The sequence below is a fragment of the Garra rufa genome, chromosome 24 (genome assembly GCF_049309525.1).
Source record: "Garra rufa chromosome 24, GarRuf1.0, whole genome shotgun sequence".
Lineage (NCBI taxonomy): Eukaryota > Metazoa > Chordata > Actinopteri > Cypriniformes > Cyprinidae > Garra > Garra rufa.
The window spans coordinates 39,807,862-39,826,118 of NC_133384.1; the positions used below are offsets into that span (position 1 = coordinate 39,807,862).

The 18,257-nt window shown below is 38.0% G+C and overlaps 1 protein-coding gene across 1 annotated transcript in view; it reads left to right on the plus strand.

Moving 5' to 3' along the window:
• The window catches only part of epb41l3a (erythrocyte membrane protein band 4.1-like 3a), a 64,684-nt gene that overhangs the window by 37,800 nt on the left and 8,627 nt on the right, over positions 1–18,257 (plus strand). The window contains exons 16-20 of the mRNA XM_073830811.1: positions 8,989–9,090; positions 9,278–10,441; positions 12,857–12,985; positions 14,452–14,535; positions 16,657–16,770. Coding sequence (XP_073686912.1) covers positions 8,989–9,090; positions 9,278–10,441; positions 12,857–12,985; positions 14,452–14,535; positions 16,657–16,770 — 1,593 coding nt within the window. The remainder of the gene's footprint in view (positions 1–8,988; positions 9,091–9,277; positions 10,442–12,856; positions 12,986–14,451; positions 14,536–16,656; positions 16,771–18,257) is intronic.

Sequence of the window (18,257 nt, forward strand, 5' to 3'; positions counted from 1 at the left end):
CGATAAACAAACCCACGGGAAAACAATCTCTAACTAACCCTAACTAACCTACCGACACCAGCCCGATAAACAAACACGCCGATAAACAAACCCACGGGAAAACAATCTCTAACTAACCCTAACTAACCTACCGACACCAGCCCGATAAACAAACACGCCGATAAACAAACCCACGAGAAAACAATCTCTAACCAACCCTAACTAACCTACCGACACCAGCCCGATAAACAAACACGCCGATAAACAAACCCACGAGAAAACAATCTCTAACTAACCCTAACTAACCTACCGACACCAGCCCGATAAACAAACACGCCGATAAACAAACCCACGAGAAAACAATCTCTAACTAACCCTAACTAACCTACCGACACCAGCCCGATAAACAAACACGCCGATAAACAAACCCACGGGAAAACAATCTCTAACTAACCCTAACTAACCTACCGACACCAGCCCGATAAACAAACACGCCGATAAACAAACCCACGGGAAAACAATCTCTAACTAACCCTAACTAACCTACCGACACCAGCCCGATAAACAAACACGCCGATAAACAAACCCACGAGAAAACAATCTCTAACTAACCCTAACTAAACTACCGACACCAGCCAGACGGGTCACACCGGTAAACAAACCCTAACTAACACTAACTAACCTACCGACACCAGCCCGATGGGACAAGCCGATAAACAAACCCACGAGAAAACAATCTCTAACCAACCCTAACTAACCTACCGACACCAGCCCGATAAACAAACACGCCGATAAACAAACCCACGAGAAAACAATCTCTAACTAACCCTAACTAACCTACAGACACCAGCCCGACGGGACATGCCGATAAACAAACCCACGGGAAAACAATCTCTAACCAACCCTAACTAACCTACCGACACCAGCCCGATAAACAAACACGCCGATAAACAAACCCACGAGAAAACAATCTCTAACTAACCCTAACTAACCTACCGACACCAGCCCGATAAACAAACACACCGATAAACAAACCCACGGGAAAACAATCTCTAACTAACCCTAACTAACCTACCGACACCAGCCCGACGGGACACGCCGATAAACAAACCCACGAGAAAACAATCTCTAACTAACACTAACTAACCTACCGACACCAGCCCGACGGGACACGCCGATAAACAAACACGCCGATAAACAAACACGCCGATAAACAAACCCACGAGAAAACAATCTCTAACTAACACTAACTAACCTACAGACACCAGCCCGACGGGACACGCCGATAAACAAACCCACGAGAAAACAATCTCTAACTAACACTAACTAACCTACAGACACCAGCCCGACGGGACACGCCGATAAACAAACCCACGAGAAAACAATCTCTAACCAACCCTAACTAACCTACCGACACCAGCCAGACGGGTCACACCGGTAAACAAACCCTAACTAACACTAACTAACCTACCGACACCAGCCCGATGGGACAAGCCGATAAACAAACCCACGAGAAAACAATCTCTAACCAACCCTAACTAACCTACCGACACCAGCCCGATAAACAAACACGCCGATAAACAAACCCACGAGAAAACAATCTCTAACTAACCCTAACTAACCTACAGACACCAGCCCGACGGGACATGCCGATAAACAAACCCACGGGAAAACAATCTCTAACCAACCCTAACTAACCTACCGACACCAGCCCGATAAACAAACACGCCGATAAACAAACCCACGAGAAAACAATCTCTAACTAACCCTAACTAACCTACCGACACCAGCCCGATAAACAAACACACCGATAAACAAACCCACGGGAAAACAATCTCTAACTAACCCTAACTAACCTACCGACACCAGCCCGACGGGACACGCCGATAAACAAACCCACGAGAAAACAATCTCTAACTAACACTAACTAACCTACCGACACCAGCCCGACGGGACACGCCGATAAACAAACACGCCGATAAACAAACACGCCGATAAACAAACCCACGAGAAAACAATCTCTAACTAACACTAACTAACCTACAGACACCAGCCCGACGGGACACGCCGATAAACAAACCCACGAGAAAACAATCTCTAACTAACACTAACTAACCTACAGACACCAGCCCGACGGGACACGCCGATAAACAAACCCACGAGAAAACAATCTCTAACCAACCCTAACTAACCTACCGACACCAGCCCGATAAACAAACACGCCGATAAACAAACCCACGAGAAAACAATCTCTAACTAACCCTAACTAAACTACCGACACCAGCCCGACGGGACACGCCGATAAACAAACCCACGAGAAAACAATCTCTAACTAACCCTAACTAACCTACCGACACCAGCCCGATAAACAAACACGCCGATAAACAAACCCACGGGAAAACAATCTCTAACTAACCCTAACTAACCTACCGACACCAGCCCGATAAACAAACACGCCGATAAACAAACCCACGGGAAAACAATCTCTAACTAACCCTAACTAACCTACCGACACCAGCCCGATAAACAAACACGCCGATAAACAAACCCACGGGAAAACAATCTCTAACTAACCCTAACTAACCTACCGACACCAGCCCGATAAACAAACACGCCGATAAACAAACCCACGAGAAAACAATCTCTAACTAACCCTAACTAAACTACCGACACCAGCCAGACGGGTCACACCGGTAAACAAACCCTAACTAACACTAACTAACCTACCGACACCAGCCCGATGGGACAAGCCGATAAACAAACCCACGAGAAAACAATCTCTAACTAACCCTAACTAACCTACCTAAAATAGAAAACAGCTATTTTAAATTGTAATGTTATTTCTCTGTTTTTACTTTATTTTTGATCAAATAAATGCAGTCTCGGTGAGCAAAAGAAACTCTTGCCTGACAACTTTCTGTTTGATTTAGAGCAGATGTTGAAGATATTTCAATCACTAACCCTTATCTTAACATATGGGTAATTGTGTCTTTAGACTAGTAGGTTTGTTTTTCTGCTGTTGAACTGCAGCACAGTCGTCGGTTTGCTGGTTAATGTGTGTTTTCTGTCACTCTCTGTTCATTCCTCTAATGGAGGTGATTGATTGAGCTGATGTATATAAACTCTTGAGCTCATTCTGTGCAGTAAACCATGGTCACGTTACAGTGTTTTATCATGTTCTGCTTCTGTCTGTGTTCATGCTTTCACTGGATCAGACTGATTTCACAGACACCGCTATCGATGGAGATCTAACAGCTACTGAGGTTAGTGATCTGAGCTCAATTCCCATCTGATCTGATGATTAACGACAGACTCGATCAGATCTCTGACGTCAGACCGAAGGCCTGTGCATGATAGAGCAAAACAAGAATGCAATGAAAGATTGCAGTCATTAAATTGCTAATTAAGATACAGCAGGGCTGTTGATGTTCTTATTAAACTTTAATCTGATAATGGCCAATAATCATAATTGTTCTTCTGCAGATGGAAACATTAAGTCTGTGATGTTAATGAGTTTAGCCTCCTGTTGATCCTAAACGTCTCATGCCTGCATATCATCTTTGCTCTCATGTGTTTTCATTCATGTCATAATTTCACACACTTTTTGTGTCTTTTGTGCAGTCGGATCAGGAGGACGAATCTGAAGCAAAGACGCTGGTAAGATTCAACAATCTATACTTTCATTTTTGTGTACTTATACACTGTAAATATGGTTTTCAAAGTTGTAAATAAAAGTTTTTAGTGTCTGTTTTCAAGAAAATACTGTCTGAGTGTTTACTGTCAGACACTGAGAGTGTGAGGTGTGTGTGTGTGTGTGTGTGTGTGTAACATTAGACACACAAGACTGAATGAATGCCTGAATCTGTGTTTCAGCCCAGTTTCATAAGCAGAATTAGAGGAGAGAATGTGTTTGTCAGACACAGTAAGCTGATGTTAGAGGTTGGTAAGGAATCGCTGGTCGCTGCATGGATGCGTTTTAACTGGATTCTGCGCACATGCTGCTGTTTTTATGTCCTGATTTATTCCAGCAGCACTAATGTGTGTGATTGTGAGTGTTTGCAGTGACATTGAAGTGCTTTCAGGCAGTGGAAATAAATATTAAACCGTGTAGTTTATGTGATCAGCTACCCTTGGACTAGTGTTGGGGGTAACGCATTACAAGTAACACAAGTTATGTAATAATATTACTTTTTCCAAGTAACTAGTAAAGTAACGCATTACTTTTGAATTGACAAGAAAATATCTGAGTTACTTTTCCCCTCATTTATTGATTAAAAGCTCTCCTGTCCCCATGTTGAGAGAAATTGTGAGTAAGATGTTCCTTTAGTTCTAGAATAAATGTGAACATGCATTAATTCATCTCACTCACTAAAAACAGATACAGTGTTCTTCAAAATGAATAAAAACACTGAAATTTAATCCCATTTTTTTAACCGATGTCTTTGCTGCTGACCTTCGATGATCCAATTCATCCATACTAATAAGCAAAAATTACTCAAGATAATAATTTGTTTTCCTTTTTTTATTTCTGAAGAGTTGACATTTGTTCTTCTGCGGTCTAATGTACAGACATCAATTTACTTTTCTCTAATCCTGAGGCTTTTGGTGTGAAAACAACTTTTTATATTAAAAACAAACAAGCAAGCCCTGTCCATATTTAAAAAGTAATTCAAAAGTAACGGAACACATTACTTTCTATAAAAAGTAACTAAGTAGTGTAATTAGTTATTTTTTTAGGGAGTAACTCAGTATTTTAATGCATTACTTTTAAAAGTAACTTTCCCCAACACTGCCTGTGTTTGCAGTGTGTGTGCAGTTGCACAAAGAGTGTGTGTTCTTTCTGCATGTCTGTTGATCATTTCCCTAAAATCGTTTGATTGCATTTAAAGGAGTGAATGTGTTTGTCAGACAGAGGCCACTGCATTGATGGTCTATGTGATAGTTTGATTGCATTCGATTCTCATATGTTCATTAAATTAAAGGCAGTGCAGTGTTTTATTGCTAAAGCAGTTTATTTTGGATCCTCTGTGAGGTTTGTGTTGTACTTGCACTAGTACTAATCTTTTTTTATGTTTTTACTTCATTGGAATGGTATGAAACATGGTAAAGGTTTTTGCAAGGTTTTGGCCATGGACATAATTGCATCAAAATGATCACATTGGAAACAAATGGGAAATAAATTGTATCCAGGTGAAGCGTTTACTACTACACCCAAACACCCAAACACAAATTGACCAAACGCTTATTTTTTGTGATAGCAACCTCAAATTCGGAACACAACTTGTTTAAATGTATGCCTTTGATTTAAAGTGAGTAAAACATGTCAAACATGTTTTATATATACACACTGGCGCTCAAAAGTTTGGGATCAGTAAGACTATTGTTTTTTAAAGAAGTCTCTTCTGCTCATCAGTGCTGCATTTATTTGATCAAAAATACTGAAAAAAAAACCCAGTAATATTGCTAAATGTTATTACAATATAAAATAGTGGTTTTGTATTTTAATATACTTTCAAATATAATTTATTCCTGTGATGCAAAGCCGAATTTTCATCAGCTGTAACTACAGTCTCCAGTGTCACATGATCCTTCAGAAATCATTCTAATATACTGATTTATTATTAGAATTGTCAATGTTGGGAATAGCTGTGCTGCCATATTTTTTTTTCAGGATTCTTTGATGAAAAACAAGTTAAAAAGAACAGCATTTATTCAAAAATATTAATGTTTTCTAACAATGTAAATCCATGCCATAACTTTTTATTAATTGAACACATCCTTGCTAAATAAAAGTATTGATTTCTTTCAAAAAAAAAGAAAGAATAAAAATGTACTGACCCCAAACTTTTGAACAGCAGTGTTAGAAAACCTTTCTATTTTAAATAAATGCTGTTCTTTTTAATCGTTTATTGATTAAAGAATCCTGAAAAAAGTATCACAGGTTCCAAAAAATATTAAGCAGCACAACTGTTTCCAACATTGATAATTCTAATAATAAATCAGTATATTAGAATGATTTCTGAAGGATCTTGTGACACTGAATGTAACGTAATGATGCTGAAAATTCAGCTTTGTTTCAGAGAAATAAATTACATTTTAAAATAAATTCACATAGAAAAACGGTTATTTTAAATTGAAATAATATTTCACAATATTACATTTTTTTCTGTATTTTTGATCAAATAAATGCAGCCCTGGTGAACATAAGAAATATCTTTTAAAACCATTTAAAATTGTACTAATCCCAGACATTTGAGCAGCAGCGTAAATTTTTCATGATTTATAACTTTTTAACTTTTTTCACTTCAGCAATAATTTAAAGAGTCTTCTTTAAAAAGAGACCAAACTTCAGTATGTGCTTCAAATCATTCAAGATTTGTTCATTTGGAAGTTGGAAATCTTATTTTCAGGTCTATGTTCAAAAAGTGTTCAAAAAGTGGTGGATCATAACTATTCCACAAATGTAATTAAGTAGCATGAAATCGCCTAAAAAGGCTGAAGCACCAAAATCAGCAGCACCAGAGGCTGAAGTATGGATGAATCTCTAGTTGTTGTTGTGTTTCTCCAGGAAATGGAGCAAACGCCTGACGAGCTGCTGAAGCACCAGACCAACATCAGCGAGCTGAAGCGGACCTTCCTGGAGGGAGGAACGGACCGGACGGGTCTGACCGAGTGGGAGAAGCGTCTGTCCTCGTCTCCGCTGCGATCGCCGCGTCTGGATGAAGCGCCCATGATTGAGCCGCTGGTGCCGGACGAGGTGAGATCCACATCTTTGGAAGCAGACGCGGCTGATGTTGTGTTCAGAGTGTTCGAATGCAAAACCAGACACAGCTGTAATTATGGCTGTTTGTTTAAACAGCGTTCTTTGAAATGCATCTGAATGCGACGCTTCAGTGACAAACCATTTGCCTTTGACAGAAAGACTCTTATTGATTTGGTTTTTGTGCCCGCAGTAAAACCAGAGTTCATCCGCTCCAGAAACACTCACGGATCCGGCGTTTAGCTGCTCTAAGCACTTCAGATCAGAGAAAATCATTATGTGCCGCTTACATAAAACCAGACAGAGGGAAAGACAGGAAAAATCCTGTCCTTAATCAGATCTGTGTGCTGTGTTTCTGAAGAATTATCTCAGCATCCTTCTGATTTGGGAAGAATCGTGTTAGTAAGAATAATAATATGACAAAAATGTATCACTATTTTTATTTGTAACACTTTTTGAATCAGATTTATCGACATTTATCTCATATATATATATATATATATTTATCTATATATAGAGAGAGAGAGAGATAGAGAAACACATATATATTATATGTATTAAATATAATATATGTGACCCCGGACCACAAAACCACACTGCAAATAATGCTTTTCTTACTTTGATTTTTTGTCTTGTTTCCAGCCAAAATATCTAAAAATTCTTAAATCAAGAAGGATTTTCTAGATGAGTAAAAATTATTTTCTTGTTTTCAAAAAAAGTCCAAATTAAGTGCGTTTTTGCTTGAAACAAGCAAGATAATCTGCCAGTGGGGTAAGAAAAATAATTTAGTTTTCTGTTTGGAATAGGATTTTATTGCTTACCACATTGGCAGATTATTTTGCTTGTTCTTAGCAAAAACTCACGTAATTTTGACTTTTTCTGAAAACAAGAAAATAATTTTTACTTGTCTTGAAAATCCTTCTTGATTTAAGAATTTTTAGATATTTTGGCTGGAAACAAGACAACAAATCAAAGTAAGAAATGCACAAAAAACAAGTTAAAATTAAGTGAGTTTTTTCTTAGGACAAGCATAAAAAGTAATAAAAAAGTTTTTTTTTTTTTTTGCAGTGCAGTCTTAAAGGAACACTCCACTTTTTTTGGAAATAGGCTCATTCTTCAACCTCCCCCCGAGTTAATAAGTTGATTTTTACCGTTTTGAAATCCATTCAGCCGTTCTCCTGTTCTGGCGATATCACTTTTAGCATAGCTTAGCATAGATCATTGAATCCTATTAGACCAATAGCATCACGTTCAAAAATGACCAACGAGTTTCCATATTTGTCCTATTTAAAACTTGACTCTTCTGTAGTTATATCGTGTACTAGGGCCGGTGGAAATGCAAAGCTGCGATTTTCTAGGCCGATAAGATAAGGAACTACACTCCCATTGCGGCGTAATAGTCAAGGAAGTTTGCTGCCGTAATATGGCCGAAGCAGGCGGAGTAATATCAGAAATGAGTTCCCAGCTAGGTTAGCATTTGCACATGTGCTGCGATATTACTGCTCCTGCTTCGGCCATATTACGGCAGCAAACTTCCTTGACTATTACGCCGGAATGGAAGTGAAGTTCCTAATCTTATCAGCCTAGAAAATTGAAGCTTTGTATTTCCACCGGTCTTAGTACACGATATAACTACAGAAGAGTCAAGTTTTAAATAGGACAAATATCGAAACTCGTTGGTCATTTTTGAACGTGATGCTATTGGTCTCATAGGATTCAATGATCTATGCTAAGCTATGCTAAAAGTGATATCGCCAGAACAGGAGAACGGCTGAATGGATTTCAAAACGGTAAAACTCAACTTATTAACTCGGGGGGAGTTGGAGAATGAGCCTATTTCCAAAAAAAGTGGAGTGTTCCTTTAAGTATCACAGGTATATTTGTAGAAATAGCCAAAATTACTTTGTATGGGTCAAAATTATAAATTTTTCTCTAATGCCAAAAATCATTAGGATATTAGCAATATTTTGCAAATATCCTACCACAAATATATCAAAACTTAATTTTTTTCAAAACTAATTTTTTTTCTCTAAAGGCGATTTTCTCAATATTTAGATTTTTTTGCACCCTCAGATTCTAGATTTTCAAATATTTGCATCTCAGCCAAATATTGTCCTTTCCTAACAAACCATACATCAATGGAAAGCTTATATTATTTCATTGACCCTTATGACTGGTTTTGTGGTCCAGGGTCACATATTGGAGTTCCACTCCTTCATTTATGACTCTTTTTATGTTTGTTGCTGCAGGTCAAACAGGAAGCAGTGGTGGACACACAGGAAGTGGTCGCAGCAGCAGCAGCAGCAGCTCTGGAGCCGGAGGACGTTCTGACGGACAGGAAGGTGGATGTGGTAGGTGATGCATTCATCTGATGATCTCTGATCTCCTCATCAGATGCTCATGATCATGATGAACGATGTGTGTCATTGAGCCCAACAGCATCTGTCCTTCTGTCTGTCTCAGTCTTCATGGATTCAGGCGTGACTAACGGTGCTTTTCCTCCAGTCTGCTAACGTGATCTTTGTGTGTTACATGTAGGAGTCTGACGGGTGGGTCATTATAAACAAGGTTCCTCCGTTTGAACCAGATACACTTCCTCCAGTCGAAGCAGAAGCGCTTTCTCGTAAGACACCAGAGGTGCTTTCTACCATACGTCTTCCAGTTGAACCAGAAAAACCCTCATCCGTCGTATCTGAAGAGGTTCCTACAAAGGAAACCCCTCAGAAGGTTTCTATCATCGTACAAGAAGCCTCCCCTCCAGAGAAAACTTCACCAATCGTATCTGAAGAGGTTCCTATAAAGGAAACTCCTCAGAAGGTTTCGACCATAGTACAAGAAGCCTTCCCTCCAGAAAAACCACCAATCATATCAGAAGAGGTTTCGCCAAGGAAAACTCCTCCGGAGGTACCAGAAAAGGTTTCTACAACAATACAAGAAAGGTTTCCTCCAGAAAAAACTTCTTCCATCACATCCGAAGAGGTTTCTCCAAGGAAAGCTCCTTCTAAGATACCAATAAAGGTTTCTACTATAGTACAAGAAGCTTCTAAAGAGGTTTCTCCAAAGACAAAGGTTTCTACCATCATACAAGAGAAGTTTTCTGTCGTATCTGAGGAGGTTCCTGAGAAGATACCTGAGAAAGTTCCTCCGAAGGTACCGGAAAAGGTTTCTACGGTAGTGCGCGGAAAGGTTGAACTCATAAAGGTGGGTTCTTCAGAAGATCCTCCTAAAGTACCACCGAAAGTCCCTCCGAAGGTTCCAGAGAAGAAACACACGGCCAGCTACAGATTCATATCTGCCACGAGCACGGCATCCGGTGAAGCTCCAGAAGGTGTCTCCGTCGTGTCCGAGCAGTTCGGTCGATCTTTCGAGTCCAGTAAGATAAGCGTCCGCTCCAAAGACGAGCTGCCGTCCGCTCACGTTCCTGCCAAACTCTCGGAGCAGACGGTCGCCGCTACCATCAAGGTGATTCCGGTGACGGTGGAGTATCCGAGCTCCGGTGCTCCGGTCATCACGGTGAAGGAGGTCCGGACTCCATCGCCGTCGGCTGAGGAGAGCGGAGGAGAAGCTCTGACGACGGATCTGCGTCTGCTGACGGGCCGGATCTCCCCGATGGTCCGCTCCCCGCTCAGATCTCCCATCAGATCCCCGGTGGATCTCGGGACGGCGCCGTATCTCGGCAGAACCTCCCCGACGGCCAGAGTGGTAGGATATCCCGACGTCTCGCCTCCTCCTCTTCGGCCTGGCTTTGAAATCTCAGACAAACTCCGAAGCCAGAGCTTCTCTCACGCTCCTGGTTAAGTTCAGTTGTTTTGGTTTCGACACAAATCCCTCCGGCTGGAATTTGCTGTCACTTTTTGTTGCTTTGAGCCTCCTTTCACCGACCCTGAGGGCAGGATTCCCGTTTTCCTCATTATTTTGGAGAATGCCGCTGCTTTGCTTGAGTCACGACTGGCGGAACGGCAGCATCTTTGTTTTGCGCTCTGGCTGCTGCTGATGCTGCTGGATATGAGGGTTTTATTCATAAGAGAGTCTCTTTATCTTCAAGAGTCAAACAGCTGCAGAAGGACTTCATTATTAATAAACGTGATTTGATTCATCTTAATAACTGTAGATTAGTATTTGTCCTCCATCTTCTATACTATAGTCTATACAAGTTTATCATATAGTGTGTAAAACATTCATCACTGGTTGAAGTTTTGGCCTCTAGTGCCACCAGCAGGTCACAAAGTGCTACTGCAGTGTATTTGATGATGACGCCATCTGCTGGTCATTATAACAAATATAATCATAACACTGGAATAGTAACTGCAAGAAAACATCATACTTAAAATTTTTGTTTTTGTCTTTTCCAGTACAAATATCTGAACTAGAGATGTCCAAACCAGGCAAAGATGGTTTGGCTCATTATGAAATATGCAAGAGGAGGGGAAAATTAGTAAAAAATAATAATAATAATAATAATAATAATAAAATATAAAAATATAAATACAGCAATTAAAAAGTTAGTTTTTAAAGTTATTTTAAAAAAATTAATTGTTTTAAAACAACTCAGTTTAATAGGTTTTAATGTAATATAGTTTATTTTACTAATATAGTATATTATTTCGACTCATCAATGATACGTTTACTTAAAAAGCACAATTTCTTAAGATATTAAGCCCTGATTTCTGAAAAATGTAGTCAAATTTAGTGACTTCATGAACAAGGAACAAATATCTGTCAGTGGTTTCAAAAGGCTTACATTAAATGTAAGTGTCTACTTTCAAGGTGTCAAAAACATTTTTTGGAGAATAAAATGTCAAAATTTGGTTGAATGTTAATAATGTTACATTGTCATTCAGTGTAACAATATTTGTGTAAAAATTCTGACTTGTACATATTAAAATAAGGGAGCATATTACATTTGATTGTGTTTTAAATGAGTTAAAAAGTCTTACTGACAAATGGGCAAAACATAGGATAGTGGCACATTTTCCATAAAGTAGAATTACAACGAATTAGTATTTGGGCTGAAAGTATTTTCTCTTTTAATATGTCATAAATTGATTTTTGTTGTAAATATGCCTGATAAGATTGACACTGAATGACATTTTAGTGGCTGTCTTCTGTAAATTAGGGGGAAATGTATGATATTTATTCTTTGCTCAGAAAAACAAAAACAAAAATGCAATTAAATTAAACAGAAAACTTTATATATATATATATATTTTTTTTTAGAAAAACAGCAATTTAAAGCAATGTTACACTTATTGTTTTTATGCTTAAACCCTTTTTCATCTTTGACCCATATGCATAATAAATACATACAGTACACACACATATATTATGTAGCCTACACAAAAACATTTATTTTGAATGTGATTAATCACAATTAATCATTGCCCAGCACTACTCACTTTATTTCAATACATTTGATAAAAAAACACAACCTAGTGTCCTAAGTTATTTGGCTTCTCAAATAAATGTGTCTCGATTTAAAAATGCTTAGGTATTTGTATTTGTACTGGAAAAGACAAAACAGAAACAAAACAAGACAAAAAAACAAGAAAGGAAGTATTTTCTGCATATTTCTAAACTCCATATATATAAGAGAATACTCTTTAATTTTAATTTGTTAGTTTTAACATATTTTTGATTCTACTCTTCCTAAAAATGTCCAGTCATTGTTTCAAAATTGGCTCCGATCTCTGAAACCCAGACTAATAAAACACTAATAAATCTGCTGGTAAAGCGCCAAACTGTCCTGCAGCACTTCTGCAAATGAACACAATACTTTGTAAGCATCATTGCATCAGTGTGGTGTTAGCGCCGCCTACTGGTCAAGCCTTGTAAATAACATTATTGGCCTAGAAACTGATTCTTGCAGCTGTATTTTCTCTCTAAGTGAGACTAAACTCTGATTTTTTTAAAGTGCATTCATTTGATTTCTATTGTAAATTCTGAAGTGAATTCTTTGCACGCTGCAAATGCAGTACAGCAGGTGTTCTCTTATGAATAAGCCCTAAATGAGACCCTTCACACCCTGAATCACCCAGAATGCTCTTGCGCGTGTGTGTGTGTGTGTGTGTGTGTGTGTGTGTGTGTGTGTGTTAACGCTGTGTGTCTCTCTGTGTTCAGCCTAAGCCCAGTTTTGATGAGATGTCTCCTGAGCTCACAGCGCTCTTGCAGTCCACGCGCAGCTGGACTCCGCCTGCGTCTGCGTCTGCGTCTCCTGCTTTGATTGCGCAGACGATCGCTTTACACAAGGTGCAGCTCTGAAGAAACTTTAGAAAGCAGTCTGCGTATCGATCTGAGTTGATGTTGAAGCGTCTCTCAGGTTAAAGCGTCCGTCTATCAGAGCGTCTGTCCTTGATCAGCCTTTGTGTCTGTCAGACATCATGTCATTTCAGCTCATCTCTCATCTCTGCTCTGATTATGAGCAGATTTACAATGAGACTTGATTTGCAGATCTATTCCAGCATTTTGGTCTCATGAGGTGGGCCGTTTTTAGAGACGGAATAAAAAAGAGAAAGAGCTTCTTGTGTTCTTTTCAAGGTTTTAGTCAAACACCTCAGAGATGCTTCTTTGTAATTCTGTTTTAGATCAATATTGATTGTGAAAAGCACTTCATAAATGAAGGTGAGCAAGAAACTGGAGCAGTGTTGATATTGATCATCTTGTATTTTGTTTTGTGTCTTCTGGTATAAATATCTAAATATTCTTAAATCAAGATACATTTACTTAAAGAAGCATTAAGATACAAAATAATAAACTCCATATGAAGAGTTCAGATGCAAAAGCCTCTAAGTGTCATCTGAAATTTTCTTCTAAAATGAGCATTTTTTTTTTATCAGGGTCATGTATTTATGTTCAGATATTTCACTTTAATTGCATAAAAAGCCAAACATAAGAGCCTGATAAAATGCTCATTTTAGATGAAAATTTTAGATGGCACTTAGAGGCTTTTGCATCTGAACTCTTGCAAAAAAATATTGATGTTCTTGATTTCAGAAAAACAAGTCAAAATTAAGAAAAAAAAATTTAAACAGAAAACACGATTTTTTTTTTTACCCCATTGGCAGATTATTTTGCTTGTTTTTAAGCAAAAACGCACTTAATTTTGACTTGTTTTTTCTGAAATCAAGACAATCATTTTTTACTCTTCTGGAAAATCCTTCTTGATTTAAGAATTTTTAGATATTTTGGCTGGAAACAAAAATCTAAGTAAGAAAATCATTTTTTGCAGTGCATAACTTAAGCTAAAACTCTTAAAGGCATTTTTGTTCAAGCTATTTGTTGAAAATTAAACGTAAAATAAGTAAAATAATTAAAATGACTAAAACTGAAATAAAAACTAATTAAAAGCTAATTATAAAGATATAAAACTTAGAAATAAAAATAAAAGCTAATACAAAATATTAACGAATGCTAAAATAGTAATAATACTAAAATCAGACTGAATGTATAACTCCAGCCTTTCAGTCAAATGAGCCAATCACATGTTTTTGAAGAGTTTAATTTGAGCTTAAGAAGCTGAATGAATGCTGTGATTGTTGGTGATTTGTTATTGTAGTGTGATCTCGGTTAATAGTTCTTGAGGTTTTACTTCATCTCAATTCAAAATTCAAACAGACAAAGCTGTATTTGACTGACTAGATCATATAAAATCAGCTCATTGAGTTTTTGTCGTTGATTCCGTTTTGTTGATCATAAATTCTGTATTTCTCTGGCAGCCATCGGAGAGTCCAGAGACGCATGCGGATGAACAAGAGGATCAGCAGCAGCCGCCGGCAGAGGAACCGCTGGACCAGCCTCAGGTACCTGAACCTCCGGAGGGTCCCTTGGAGCCTGCGGTGTATTATCAAGCGTGTGTTGCGTGTGTGGAGCCGCTGAGCTCAGTGCGAGCCCTCGATGAGTCTGAATCCGAGTCTGACGACGACACCAGCGACTCCAGCAGCATAAACTCGGCTAACTTTTCCGGGCCCCTAACGCACACGGGCCCCGCGAGGGCCGATTCCAACAGCGACAGCGAGTCTGGAGGAGAGAGCTTCTCTCTTTCCACCGATGATGATGATGATGATGATGATGAGCAGTCGCCCAACATGAGCCCGTCTGAGCAGAGGGGTGTTGCTGAGGGTCACAGTGGGGAGGTAGAACTGACCGCCGGTTTAGAGGTGACCTCATGACCTCGTGACCCCAAACCAACAGATTGACCCCAATCCTGAAACCCCAGAATATCCACAACATCTGCCCTCTCCTTACTAGCGCTGGCACACCGTGTGTGTTTGTGATGACTCTTACACCAACAAAGAGCTTCTTATGAAGGAGTTCACTTCCAGAACAGCAATGTACAGATAATGTACTCATCCCCTTGTCATCCAAGATGTTCATGTCTTTCTTTCTTCAGTCGTAAAGAAATTGTGTTTTTTGAGTAAAACATTTCAGGATTTCTCTCCATATAGTGGACTTCTATGGTGCCCTGAGTTTGAACTTCCAAAATGTAGTTTAAATGCAGCTTCAAAGAGCTCTAAACAATCCCAGACTGCAAAAAATGCTTTTCTTACTTCGATTTTTTGTCTTGTTTCCAGCCAAAATATCTAAAATGTTTTAAATCAAGAAGGATTTTCTAGATGAGTAACAATTATTATCTTGTTTTCAGAAAAAAAATAAGTCAAAATTAAGTGCGTTTTTGCTTGAAACAAGCTAAATAAAATGCCAATGGGGTAAGAAAAATAAACTGGTTTTCTGTTTGAAATAAGATTTTTTTGCTTACTCCATTGGCAGATTATTTTGCTTGTTCTAAGCAAAAACTCACTTCATTTTGACTTGATTTTTCTAATTGTTACCTGTCTAGAAAATCCTTCTTGATTTAAGAATTTGTAGGTATTTTGGCTGGAAACAAGACAAAAAAATCAAAGAAAAGCATTTTTTGCAGTGCAGCCGAGGAAAAAGGGTCTTATCTAGTGAAACGATGGGTTATTTATTATTTTTTTTATTACAATTTATATACTTTTTAACCTCAAACACTCGTCTTTTCTTGCTCTGCCTGAACTCTGTTTTCTACCAGTTCAAGACAGTTAGGGTATGTCGAAAGACTCCCATCTCATTTTCTCTCTCAACTTCAAAATGATCCTACATCGCTGTTTTACCTTTTTTGTTAGAGGTGTTTGATCTTCTTTGCATTTTCACTTTGTAAACATTGGGTTGGGACGTCTGCAGATTTTTGGAGTTGGAGAAAATGAGATGGGAGTTTTTTGACATACCCTAACTGTCTTGAAACAGTAAAAAACAGAGTTCAGGCAGAGCAAGGCAAGACGAGCATTTGAGGTAAAAAGTATAGAAATTTAAAAAACAAAAATAACCGATAATTTTGCAAAATAAGACTCTTCTTCCTCAACTGGGATCGTTTAGAGCCCTCTGAAGCTGCATTTAAACTGCATTTTGCATTTTTTTCCTCAAAAAACATAATTTCTTTGCAACTGAAGAAAGAAAGACTTCAACATCTTTGATGACAATTTTTGTTCTGGAAGTGAACAACTTCTTTAACAGTGTGTGTGTTTGTGATCTGTCTATTTGCAATATGATACAGTACCACGGCATTAATGATTAATAAATAAATAAGTAGATAATAAAGAAGATCTGCTCTCAGTGAGTCGACAGTTTTCCTGCTGACTGCAGCTGCTTCATAAGCGTTTCCTCTCAATGATCCTGTGTTCGCTCTGTTCTCTCCCAGAACTCCTCGTTCCTCTTGGTCTCCTTCCCACTGTCTGTTTCCATCGGTTATTGGGAATCAGTGTTTGTTAATTTACATCATTACCTGATTGATGTAGACTAGAGCAGTTCATAAGAATGGTTCAGTGTCTGAATGATGTGATGTTTGTGCATGACACACGCGTGTTAGTGTGTGATGAGTCTCTCTTCTCTCTGTGGTTCTGCAGTCAGGTGTGGTGAGTTTCTCCAGGAGTCTGTCAGGAGATGCGGAGACACAGGACACAGAGGACACACCTGTGATCCACACAGAGATGAAGACCATCACATACGAGTCCCTGCAGGTGTGTGTCGCTCAAACTCATCTTAGATAATGTACTCACCCCGTTGACATCATAGATGTTCATGTCTTTCTTCAGTCGTAAAGAAATTGTTTTTTGAAGAAAACATTTCAAGATTTCTCTCCATATAGTGGACTTCTATGGTGCCCACGAATTTGAACTTCCAAAATGCAGTTTAAATACAGCTTCAAAGGACTCAAACGATCCCAGACGAGGAATAAAGGTCTTATCTAGTGAAACAATCGTTCATTTTCTTAAATAAATGAATATTTATAAACTTTTAAACCTCAAATGCTGGTCTTGTCTAGCTCTGGTTCAAGACAGGGTGTGTCGAAAAACTCCCATCTTATTTTCTCCTCCATCTTCAAAACCTACATCGCTGTTTTACCTTTTTTTGTAAAGGGCGTTTTTGACCTTCTTTACAATGTTGGACAATTTTGAAGTTAGAGGGGGAAATGAGATAAATGAGACCCTAACTGTGTTGGGGAAAGTTACTTTTAAAAGTAATGCGTTACAATATTGAGTTACTCCCTAAAAAGTAACAAATTACGTTACTAGCTTACTTTGTATGGAAAGTAATGCATTACAATATTGTGTTACTCTTTAAAAAAGTGTTGAATTACGTTACTTAGTTACTTTTTATGGAAAGTAATGCGTTGCAATATTGTGTTACTCTTTAAAAAAGTAACAAATTACATTACTTAGTTACTTTTTATGGAAAGTAATGCATTACAATATTGAGTTAATCCCTAAAAAAGTAACGAATTACGTTACTTAGTTACTTTTTATGGAAAGTAATGCGTTACAATATTGCGTTACTCTTTAAAAAAGTAACAAATTACATTACTTAGTTACTTTTTATGGAAAGTAATGCGTTACAATATTGCGTTACTCTTTAAAAAAGTAACAAATTACATTACTTAGTTACTTTTTATGGAAAGTAATGCGTTACAATATTGTGTTACTCTTTAAAAAAGTAACAAATTACATTACTTAGTTACTTTTTATGGAAAGTAATGCATTACAATATTGAGTTAATCCCTAAAAAAGTAACGAATTACGTTACTTAGTTACTTTTTATGGAAAGTAATGCGTTACAATATTGCGTTACTCTTTAAAAAAGTAACAAATTACATTACTTAGTTACTTTTTATGGAAAGTAATGTGTTACAATATTGCGTTACTCTTTAAAAAAGTAACAAATTACATTACTTAGTTACTTTTTATGGAAAGTAATGTGTTAAATCTGTGCAGGGCTTGCTTGTTTGTTTTTAATATAACAACTTTTTAAGCAAATGTAAAGTCCCTTTCACACCAAAAAGTGAAATGAATAAGCCTAAGGCTGAAAGAAAAAGTAAATTCACGTCTGTACAGTAGAACTGTAGGAAAAGGAAGCTCAACACTCTTCAGCAATGAGACAAATAAAGCACAAATATTAATCTAAAGTACGTTTTGCTTATTAGTATGGTTGAATTGGATCAACAAGGGTT